This window comes from Salminus brasiliensis, chromosome 11, assembly GCF_030463535.1.
Source record: "Salminus brasiliensis chromosome 11, fSalBra1.hap2, whole genome shotgun sequence".
Classification (NCBI taxonomy): domain Eukaryota; kingdom Metazoa; phylum Chordata; class Actinopteri; order Characiformes; family Bryconidae; genus Salminus; species Salminus brasiliensis.
This window is the reverse complement of record NC_132888.1, coordinates 575,705-586,719: the sequence shown is the minus strand read 5'-3', so window position 1 is coordinate 586,719 and position 11,015 is coordinate 575,705. Positions and strand designations below refer to the sequence as shown.

Below are 11,015 nucleotides of genomic sequence, written 5' to 3'. Positions count from 1 at the left end.
ATTTCTGTTGCAAGTAGTTGTGTTTCTTTTCTTAGTTTTCTTCTATACTGTCCAATAACAGACACACACACACACACACACACACACACACACACACACACATTTACACATTTCCAATCAGTATGAAAGCTGGATGGAGTAAAAAACTCCAGTAAGAAGAGTTAATAAATTACAGCTCAAAACAAGAGCAAAGTCTGAGGGTCGACCAGCAGTTTACCCCTGGACCTGGAAAAGGAACAACAAGGACCCTCTGTGAGAGAGACAGACAGACAGACAGAGAAAGAGAGACAGGGAGACAGACAGACAGAGAAAGAGAGACAGGGAGAGAGAGAGAGAGAGAGAGAGAGAGAGAGAGAGAGAGAGAGAGAGAGAGAGAGAGAAGATATGAATTACAGTAAGAGAAAAGAAGCACAGGTGTGTGCAGGTAAACCTGAAGGTGTGCAGGTACTATTATAGGTGTGTGCAGGTACTATTGAAGGTGTGCATGTGATGATGTTACTGATTCTGCCCCATAAGAAGTGCAGGTATATGTACAGATGTCTGCAGGTGTATTTGCATGTGTGTACAGGTGTTTCCAGGTATATTCACAGGTATATGTGCAGGTATATTCACAGGTATATGTGCAGGTATATTCACAGGTATGTGTGCCGGTATATTTACAGGTATATTCACAGTTATATGTGCAGGTATATGTGCAGGTATATTTACAGGTATATTTACAGGTATATGTGCAGGTATATTCACAGGTATATGTGCAGGTATATTCACAGGTATATGTGCAGGTATATTCACAGGTATATGTGCAGGTATATTTACAGGTATATGTGCAGGTATATGTGCAGGTATATTTACAGGTATATGTGCAGGTATATGTGCAGGTATATTCACAGGTATATTTACAGGTATATGTGCTGGTATATTTACAGGTATATTTACAGGTATATGTGCAGGTATATTTACAGGTATATGTGCAGGTATATGTGCAGGTATATTTGCAGGTATATTCACAGGTGTATTTACAGGTATATGTGCAGGTATATGTGCAGGTATATGTGCAGGTGGGTATTATAGTTGACACTTACGGTTAACAGCAGTAAAACTGTTCAGTTTCTCTAACCAACCTGCAAAAACAGCCCCTTTTTATTTCTGTTTGTGATGTCACAAAAACTACATTTACATAAATCCACCTCTACAGCCAACAGCACTTTAGGCCCACCCACACGCCAGTGTTTTTAAGAAGGGTTTTCAAACGAGGTATAATACAGGGCAGCCAATCAAATTTACATATAGCTCCAGAAAAAATAAAGAGACCACCCTACATGATCAGTTACTGTTTACAGGCAGTGTGTTTAGGGAAATTAACATTTCCTCTAAACTCCAAATAAAAATATTTACTATTTAGATTTATTTATTTATTTATGTATTTGCAGAAATGACACCTGCTCAAAAACAACGGCTCAAATAATGCTGATAAATGATGATAATAATTATGATTTAAAGAAGTTATTATTCAGATTTAATCACAGTACTAATATCTGAACTGGGAGCATTCAGAATCACTATGCTGAAATAACCTCAACGGCCAATCACAGCTCTCATGTCTCGGCCGGCTCTCCACTAGTCTTTCACACTGCTGTTGGGACTTTATGCCGTTCATATTTTAATTTAGCAGAACTCAGCTCTGTTTGATGAAATGGCTAAAATAAAACATCTGCCAGACATGTAGAGATACAGATTTAATAAAATAATGTTAAGTGTCTCTTCATTTTTTCTAGAGCTGTATGTATATACAGTGGGGGAAAAAAAGTATTTAGTCAGTCACCAATTGTGCAAGTTCTCCCACTTAAAGAGATGTTAGAGGCCTGTAATTGACATCATAGGTAGACTCAACTATGAGAGAAAAATTAGAATAAAAAAATCCATAAAATCACATTGTCTGATTTTTAAAGAATTTATTTGTAAATAATGGTGAAAAATAAGTATTTGGTCAATAACAAAAGTTCATCTCAATACTTTGTTATATATCCTTTGTTGGCAATGACAGAGGTCAAACGTTTTCTGTAGGTCTTCACAAGGTTGGCTCACACCGTTGCTGGTATGTTGACCCATTCCTCCATGCAGATCTCCTCCAGAGCAGTGATGTTTTGGGGCTGTCGGCGGCAACACGGACTTTCAATTCCCTCCAAAGGTTTTCTATGGAGTTGAGATCTGGAGACTGGCTAGGCCACTCCGGGACCTTGAAATGCTTCTTACGAAGCCACTCCTTTGTTGCCCTGGCAGTGTGCTTGGGATCATGGTCATGCTGAAAGACCCAGCCACGTTTCATCTTCAATGCCCTTGCTGATGGAAGGAGGTTTGCACTCAAAATCTCACAATACATGACCCCATTCATTCTTTCATGTACACGGACCAGTCGTCCTAGTCCCTTTGCAGAGAAACAGCCCCAAAGCATGATGTTGCCGCCCCCATGCTTCACAGTTGGTGTGGTGTTCTTTGGATGCAACTCAGCATTCACTCTCCTCCAAACACAGCGAGTTGTGTTTGTACCAAACAGTTCTACTTTGGTTTCATCTGCCCATAAGACATTCTCCCAAAACTCTTCCGGAACATCCCAATGCTCTCTAGCAAACTTCAGACGGGCCGGATCTGTACTGGCTTAAGCAGGGGAACACGTCTGGCACTGCAGGATCTGAGTCCCTGGCGGCGTAGTGTGTTACTGACGGTAGCCTTTGTAACGGTGGTCCAGCTTTCTGCAGGTCATTCACTAGGTCCCCCCGTGTGGTTCTGGGATTTTTGCTCACCGTTCTTGTGATCATTTTGACCCCACGGGCTGAGATCTTGCGTGGAGCCCCTGATGGAGGGAGATTAGCAGTGGTCTTGTAGGTCTCCCATTTTCTGATTATTGCTCCACAGTAGATTTCTTCACACCAAGCTGCTGCCTATTGCAGATTCAGTCTTCCCAGCCTGGTGCAGGTCTGCAGTTCTGTTTCTGGTGTCCTTCGACAGGTCTTTGGTCTTCACCATAGTGGAGTTTGGAGTGGGACTGTTTGAGGTTGTGGGCAGGTGTCTTTTATACTGTTAACCAGTTCAAACAGGTGCCATTAATACAGGTAATGAGTGGAGGACAGAGAAGCCTCTTAAAGAAGAAGTTACAGGTCTGTGACAGACAGAAATCTTGCTTGTTTGTAGGCGACCAAATACTTATTTTCCACCATTATTTGCAAATAAATTCTTTAAAAATCAGACAATGTGATTTTCAGAATTGTTTTTCTCATTTTGTCTCTCATAATTTGTGACTGACTAAATACTCCCCCCCCACTGTATATATAAATATATAAATATGTAAATGCACAGTAGAAACAACAGTAGAAACATTACCAGTGTTATTTATTTCTTTTCTCTCTCATCACTTCATTTCTCCAACAAAATCAGTAACAAAAAAACAACATGAAGCTTCAGTTAGGATTAAAACCTGCCGTTCATGTTTTAGGAAGAAATTAGTAAGAAAAGAACCCAAAAGTTAAACAGTCATAATAATAACAACAAGAACAAGAACAACAACAACAACAACAATAATAATAATAATAATAACAATAAAGAACGTGTCAAAGTGTCAGTGGCATTAACATAAGGACACTCCGTGAGGTGAGCGTGTTCTCTGGCCCAGCACCGGCAGACACAGTGATCCACCAAGATTAACATCTGATTATTGCTACAGCCTCTCCACCTCGCCTCCTACAGCAGACGTCCTCATCTCAGCTACTAACATCTCTATAGTGTGCAAACATGACAGGACACTACGCAAAGCACTCAAACCCCGCCCCTGAAACTCTAAACCAATCAGAGAGTGTGATGTCAGAGCAGGAACTGATGGAATATGTGCTGCAGAGCCTTAACGTCCGTCACAGAGCACCACCTTCCTCACAGAGACCTCAGGAACGTCCAGCGAGGTGAAGGCTGCTCTGGAGGTGACCAGAGCTCAGCTTGTGTTCAGAACAGAGGGTTTGGAGCTTCTTCAAAAGTCAGACTCCATCTCCGTCCATATGGATCAGAACCGGATCTGCTCAGAAGATCTGATTAATTTAATGACGCATGATCAGAAGAACAGATTATTTTGGGATATTTTGGCCCTCAGGTTTAAATCCAACATGATGCACATATGTAAATATCATCACGGTCACACACAAAAAACTTGTATCTCCAAACAGCAGCTTCACAGGAGGAGGAAAAAACGTTGTAGCTTTCAATGGACGTCAGTGTAGAAGACTGGATTTTGGAGCATTTCCATTGGCAGACTCACATTATGAAGAAAAATTAGTTTTGTGTGACAGTGATTAACATGTATAATATTTATAAATGGTACAAAGAAACTAAATTAGTTTAATAAAAAAAAGAACAATCAATCAGTGATCGACTCAGAAACACACCCTACATCCATACTGCAGCAAAGATCAACCAACCGAATGAGCTTTTCCTCCATATACAGGTGGAGACTGCGAGGCACCAGTAATAGCGCCTTCTGAAGGCTCCTATAGAAACTTTACATCACTAATGTTTTTCTCATTGGCTCAAAAAAACGCCCCTAATGTGAGCATGTGCACAAACACAGCCCTACTGGCCCCCCCATCTTCCCACCCTCCTAACCGCAGTGGAAGTACACTATATGTCCAAAAGTTTGTGGACACCCCTTCTAATGAATGCACAGATGTGCAAATGCACACACACAGCTAGGACTATCTGGAGCAGATCAAGGACTAGAGGGGTATAAAGCCCCCCAGCATTGAGCTGTGGAGCAGTGGAAGAGCTGTGTTCTCTGGAATGATAAGATTCCACAGTTAGGGAGCTGGGAAGGATGAGGTGGGGTGGTGATCAATCATCCAACATCCTGACCTCACTAACGCTCGTGTCAGTGAATGCAATCAAATCCTCACAGCAATGCTCCTCCAAAATATAGTAGAAAGCCTTTTTCCAAGGGCAGTAGAGACAATGAATAAGCAGGTGTCCCAATACTTTTGACCATGTAGTGTACGTCTCGATGAAGGGTGGCTATGCTGAGGTAGGTTAGTGAATGGAGGCCACGCCTACTGTCCGACACTAACCTCTGCTCCAGCAGCTCCAGCGTGTGGAGGCGGAGACAGTACTTTGGATAACTGTACAGTATAAGGATCTGTGTGAGGATCTGCAAATGAGCACCAGAGCAAGAGTCGGCGTTTAACGCCTGCATGTTCGCCTTAACGCCTCGACTGTCGGGCAGAGTGAAGCCTGAAGCCGATGAACTGGATTTCGGCAACTCTATTTCCTGTTCACGGTGTGTGGAGGTTCCTCACGGTCACGGTTCTTCAGGTGGAACCGAGGTACACGTTTAAATGAAGGAAATTCATCATCTGTATCTCCGAACAGCAGCAGAGGAGCAGAGGAGCATTTCTATTGGTCCGTTCATCTGAAATTCTGATACAGTATGAAGAACCACTGCAGATTCTCATTATGAAGAAAAGTGAAAAATGAGATAAATGGAGATAGGAGGTTTTTGGAGAACAGAAATGATATATTATTTAACCCTTTAACCTGCAGATCTGTATTTTTATTTATTTATCAATCAATCAATTAATCAGGAAGGCAATGAATATTGATCATAATAAAGGAAAAGATCCAGTGTTGGTTAAATGCCTAATTCTCTGTAGTTTAATGCTCTGTACTGTTATATAGCTTAAGACATATTAATAGGGATAGGCTGATATGGGAAAGCACTTATGTTGATATCTAATTTTTATGTAAATAATGAATCATGTTACAATAACACAATTATGTAGTAATTAAGTTTAGTAATTAAATAAAATGTTAGAATTATAATAATAAACATGTGATTTGTGTTTATGCAACATTGTTTGTGGGTGCACCAGATATACATATTTAAAACAAATAAATTCAATAAATGCTTCTTTTTCATGTGCAGATCTCTGAATGGTGATACATAATAATTGATAAAGTGCAGAAAGTGGAACTTCTCTGATAAACCTGGACCAGCTTACAGAGGGACATAGCAGTGATCAGTAAAGCCTCCAAAGCAGGAAGAGGAAAAAGAGTAGTCCAGCCCTGGTTCTGATCCGGTTCTGATATCTTACTTTGTCCCAACTCTGTCTCTCCGGCTCTCTTATTAAACTATATGTGCTGTACGTTTCTGTCACTGCAGGAGTAGATCTTGCAGGTTAAGGGGTTAAAGGTTTTCCAGAGTTTTACAATCATGAAAAATCTCTAAAGTGAACCCAAACAGACCGGAAATCCAAAGCAGTTCATCAGAACTGGTAAGAGAACCCGTCTGAATGCGGTGGGAGAAATGCCGTCTAGCTTCATTAGTGGCCACAGAAGAGTCTATTAACCGTCTGTTAGTCCAGATTGCGCCCCTGTGTGGAGGATAAGTGCCAGTGCGGTGGACCTGAGCCTCTGTGGCAGGTTTTAGGTCCAAACTCGAAGTCCAGAGCACCTCCCGCACAGAGTCGTGTCTTTTGTGCCGCGTGATCAGACACGCAGCGGTTGATGGGACGAGAGGCTCCAGTGTTGATCAGCCGTCCCCAGTTTCACCAGTTCATCATGGAGTTCCTGTTGAGCGTCATGAAGAAGACCTGACTGCTCCCCCCGGAGCGCACAGAGGCGAAGAACACCTGCAGAGGGGAGGTGACCAAACACTGCGGTCAGTCACTGAAACTCTGAGAGCTTCTGGTTCTTCACCAGTTCGTCGCATAACAGTATTAGTATCAGTAGCAGTGTCCGTATCAGTAACAGTAACAGTCAGTGTCAGTAGTGTCAGAAACAGTAGCAGTGTCAGTCGCAGTAGTAGTGTCAGTCGCAGTGTCAGTAGCAGTGTCAGTCGCAGTAGTAGTGTCAGTCGCAGTGTCAGTAGCAGTGTCAGTAGCAGTGGCAGTGTTACCAGCAGTGTCAGTAGCAGTGTCAGAAACAGTGTCAGTAACAGAAGCAGTTTCAGGGCCAACAATTAGCATCAGAAGCAGTAGCAGTGTCAGTGTCAGAAACGGTGTCAGTGTTAGTAACAGTCAGCGTCAGCGTCAGTGTGTTTACCTTGTCGTTTCTCTCACAGAGGAACTTCAGTCTCTGAGCTCTTTTGTGCATGAAGACTCCGTCCAGGTGACCGGTCTCAACCGAGCGGATCTCTATAGCTTTCTCCCCCCAACCCATGATCTGATTAGAGTGGATGTAGGCTGCACAGTAAGCACACACACACACACACATCAGAATCCCAGCCCTATATTTATATGATATACATCATATAAAAAGATCTGTATGTCCAAATGTTTGTGGACACCCCTTCTAATGAATGCGTTCAGTAACTGAATACAGTAACTTTAAGTTGGGTAACTTTAATTTGCACCCATTGCTGACACAGATTCAGGAGAAATGCTGGAGGATCAGGTGTCCAGATACTTTTGGAGCGGTGGAAGTGATCGTGTTTGACGTACCGACAGACGTGGGCATCTCCCCCCACTGCAGGACCACGTCTTTAGTGATGCGGCCGTATGTGTTGACGTACACGCCCTCATCCTCGTAACACAGCAGCATCTCCATACCGTCCGTCTTCGGGAGAACCACGATAGCGTGAGGGCTCACAGTGGACTGGATCTGAGAGGGAGAGGGAGAGGGAGAGGGAGAGAGAGAGAGAAAGAGAGAGAGAGAGACAGAGAGAGAGAGAGAGAGAGAGACACTTTTTATTATTACTTTAATTTGTTTATGGATCAAAGTTGTCCAACACAGATGTCAGCTTAGTTGATTAAGCAACATCGTCTGTCCCTGACCTAAAGCATCACAGCACCGCAGTGAGAGCCCCTGTCTACAAGTTTACATCTGACAGGCTGGGTCTGGTAAATTTCTCTGCTGTTCCTGGAGTCACCACTGGAGGGTGCCGGTGTATGTGTCTGTACTGAGCGAGTAGACGAATAAGGCTGATTTGTCTGTGCTCAGCTCACGCTACCCTTTAAAGGGACCATATACTACATTCTTCTTGTATCTTTTTCCCTGATGTTGCTATGATGTTGCCAGGTGGTTGCCAGGGTGTTTCTAGAGTGTTCCAGGTCCTAATAAATATAAAATAAATTCACATTTCTAACGTCCCAACATTACTGTTTACCAGAATTAGACCAATAGAAATGCTCCAATAGGAATAAAATCTCCTACTCTGACTTCTGTAGAAAGTTCAAAAGGTTTTAGATATGGAGATACGAGCCATAAACTGTTAGTTCTGTATTAATAACAATAAAAATAATATTATGCACTTTCTTTATACATATGTTTGTGTTCTCCTTCATTATCATTATTACTATTATCATTACTATTATTATTATTATTATTATTATTATTATTATTTTTATTAGTTTAAGATATTTTTGTAAGGTTCTTTGCATGTGTGTTGAATCGTATTTGTACATTTATATGAATTATATATGACCATTTAAACACAAGACTAAGATGGAAAATACGTAAATGGAAAGTATTTGTGAGAGCAGACCTTCAGACGGCTGAGTAAGAAGGTTTTAATGCTCTAGAGAAGTTCCTCTTTCAGAGCTACATTTTTTTTATGCTGCTGCAAGTAGCGTGTGTGTGTGTGTGTGTGTGTGGTGTTAGCAGATGCAGGTGTCATACATGTGAGGGGACGTAGATGTCGTACGGATTTCCAGAGTCCACGTCAATCACATGGAAACCAATACTGGAGCCATAGATGACCTTCAGCCTCTGGCCTTCCTCCACGGTCAGATCCACCAGCTGAGGCCTGTGAGGGAGCTCTGCAAACGACTGCAGAGAGAGAGGGAGGGAGAGAGAGAGAGAGAGAGAGAGAGAGAGAGAGAGAGAGAGAGAGAGAGAGAGAGAGAGAGAGAGAGATACTGTGTTTAAATGAGGTGTTTTAAAGGGCCGGTATCACAGAAATACACCTTTCCCACTTTGATTAGAGTTCTGTAGAATACGATATACTGTCAAATCTTGCTATTTTGAAATTCAGGGCAAAAAAGAGGCACAGTCCAGCGCCATCAGAATGGAGGTCATTAAAGGACTAGACAGATGTAAATAATAAATAAATTGATCACACCGTCTCTCCAGCTGAATATAAACAGCCGATCCGGAAAAGCCTGAATGGGTGTATGTGAGATGGAGAGAGTGGAGAGGAAGCTGTACCTTAAAAGCCATGAATTTATGGTAGGGTTTGGGAGCCCAGGCGTAAATCTCCACAGCGTTCTTCAGCGCGATCACCAGGAACTTAATCCGCTCATATTTCACTGAAAACAACACATGCATCAATATGACTATCACTATGTCAAATATGCTGAATAATCCATAGCGGAAGGTTAACTCCGGTACAGTAGGTGGCGCTGTACTTACCGACTTTGTAATGCACGCAGCCCTCCAGCTCCCCCACTGTGATCCAGCCCTGCTTCTTCTCCACCTCAGGGTCGTTATGTAATATCCTGTTTCTCAGCCAGGACAGGTAATACACCCTCAGCTTATTCTTCTTACCTACACACACACACACACACACACACACACACAGATTGCAGATAATTAGCTAAACATAAGCTTAGATTAATGTATATAATAATAATTTATTCGTTAATATGATCTATCTAATGCTAATCACGTTTACTCAGATCATACCTGTCCAGTGGTCTACCTGTAAAAACCCTGAGAACAGCCAGGTGAGACTGATTTATCAGACCTACCGGAGATGGTGACGAGGACGTTGAGGCCCTCCAGCACATCCATCTGTAGAAAGCGCCGGCGGGTGATGAGGTTGTAGACTTTGCCCTGTCCACTCCGGTCCAGCAGCATCAGACCGTTCTCTGTTCCCACCAGCAGATTCACACCTGAGAGCATCCAGTCAATCAATCAATCAATCAATCAATCAATCAATCAGCTTTTATTTAAGCTTGAAGGGATGCTGTGCTATCAGTCAGACTCGCAGTAAGACTGCCCTTTAAATCCCACCACATCACACACAGACTCAGGAGCAGTGGTGCTCAGCGGTTAGAGCTGTGGGCTGTTGATAACAGGGTTGTGGGTTTAATATATAGCTCAGCAAGCTGCCACTGTTGGGCCCTCTCTGCTCCCCGGGTGCTGCTCTGGGTATGGGTGTGCTCACTGCCCCTAGTTCACTAGTGTGTGTGTGTGTGTGTGTGTTTACTACCACAGATGGGTAAAATGCGGAGGACACAGGTCGCTGTACAGTACAGTGACAGATACCTGCACCTTTACCTTTTTTACCATCCAGCCCTGGACACACAGGGTGGTTGGATGTATAAAATTAGCACTGGCCACGATCTGAGGCTAATGTGAGTTTGTGGTCAGGTAGAGGAATGTGTTTATTAATTATACACTGGATTTATGCTTTGTGCATATATAGACTTGTAGCGAACACAGAGGTACAAGATCACTCACCCCACAGTGCAGCACACAGGATTTCGGAGTTGAAGCGCTTCTTGTACTTGCGGATCTCCGGGGTGTCGCTGTGGGGTCGGATATTAGTCGGGTTCACGTTCACCACAGAGATCTTTCGGGCTTCGCTCAGTTTAGCCTCCTCCTGACGCAGGAGCTCGTTAGCAAACAGGGCTGCAAAAGAGGAGAAGAGTACAGGCTGAGCTACAAGTACAGGTCGAGCTACGAGTTCAGATAGAGCTACGAGTACAGGCTGAGCTACGAGTACAGGTAGAGCTACAAGTACAGGTCGAGCTACGAGTTCAGATAGAGCTACGAGTACAGGCTGAGCTACGAGTACAGGTAGAGCTACAAGTACAGAAAGAGCTATGAGTACAGGTCGAGCTACGAGTACAGGTCGAGCTACGAGTACAGGTAGAGCTACGAGTACAAGTAGAGCTATGAGTACAGATAGAGCTACAGGTACAGGCTGAGCTACAGGTACAGGCTGAGGTTCAGGTACAGGCTGAGCTATGAGTACAGGTAAATGCCTGTCAAAAGTACAGGTGTGAGTACAGGTTCAGGTACAGGCCAGTCTACAGGTGTGT

At 43.1% G+C, this 11,015-nt stretch overlaps 1 protein-coding gene across 2 annotated transcripts in view; it reads right to left on the bottom strand.

The window, feature by feature from the left end:
- Nucleotides 1-3,370: 3,370 nt before the first annotated feature.
- tnika (TRAF2 and NCK interacting kinase a) overlaps nucleotides 3,371-11,015 on the bottom strand; it is a 66,459-nt gene continuing 58,814 nt past the window's right edge. For both annotated transcript variants that reach the window (XM_072691227.1, XM_072691228.1), the window contains 8 exons: nucleotides 10,432-10,602; nucleotides 9,717-9,860; nucleotides 9,379-9,513; nucleotides 9,175-9,275; nucleotides 8,647-8,796; nucleotides 7,470-7,629; nucleotides 7,072-7,211; nucleotides 3,371-6,659 (listed from right to left, as the gene is read on the bottom strand). In XM_072691227.1, the coding sequence (XP_072547328.1) occupies nucleotides 6,576-6,659; nucleotides 7,072-7,211; nucleotides 7,470-7,629; nucleotides 8,647-8,796; nucleotides 9,175-9,275; nucleotides 9,379-9,513; nucleotides 9,717-9,860; nucleotides 10,432-10,602 (1,085 nt within the window). In that variant the 3' untranslated portion in view covers nucleotides 3,371-6,575. The remainder of the gene's footprint in view (nucleotides 6,660-7,071; nucleotides 7,212-7,469; nucleotides 7,630-8,646; nucleotides 8,797-9,174; nucleotides 9,276-9,378; nucleotides 9,514-9,716; nucleotides 9,861-10,431; nucleotides 10,603-11,015) is intronic.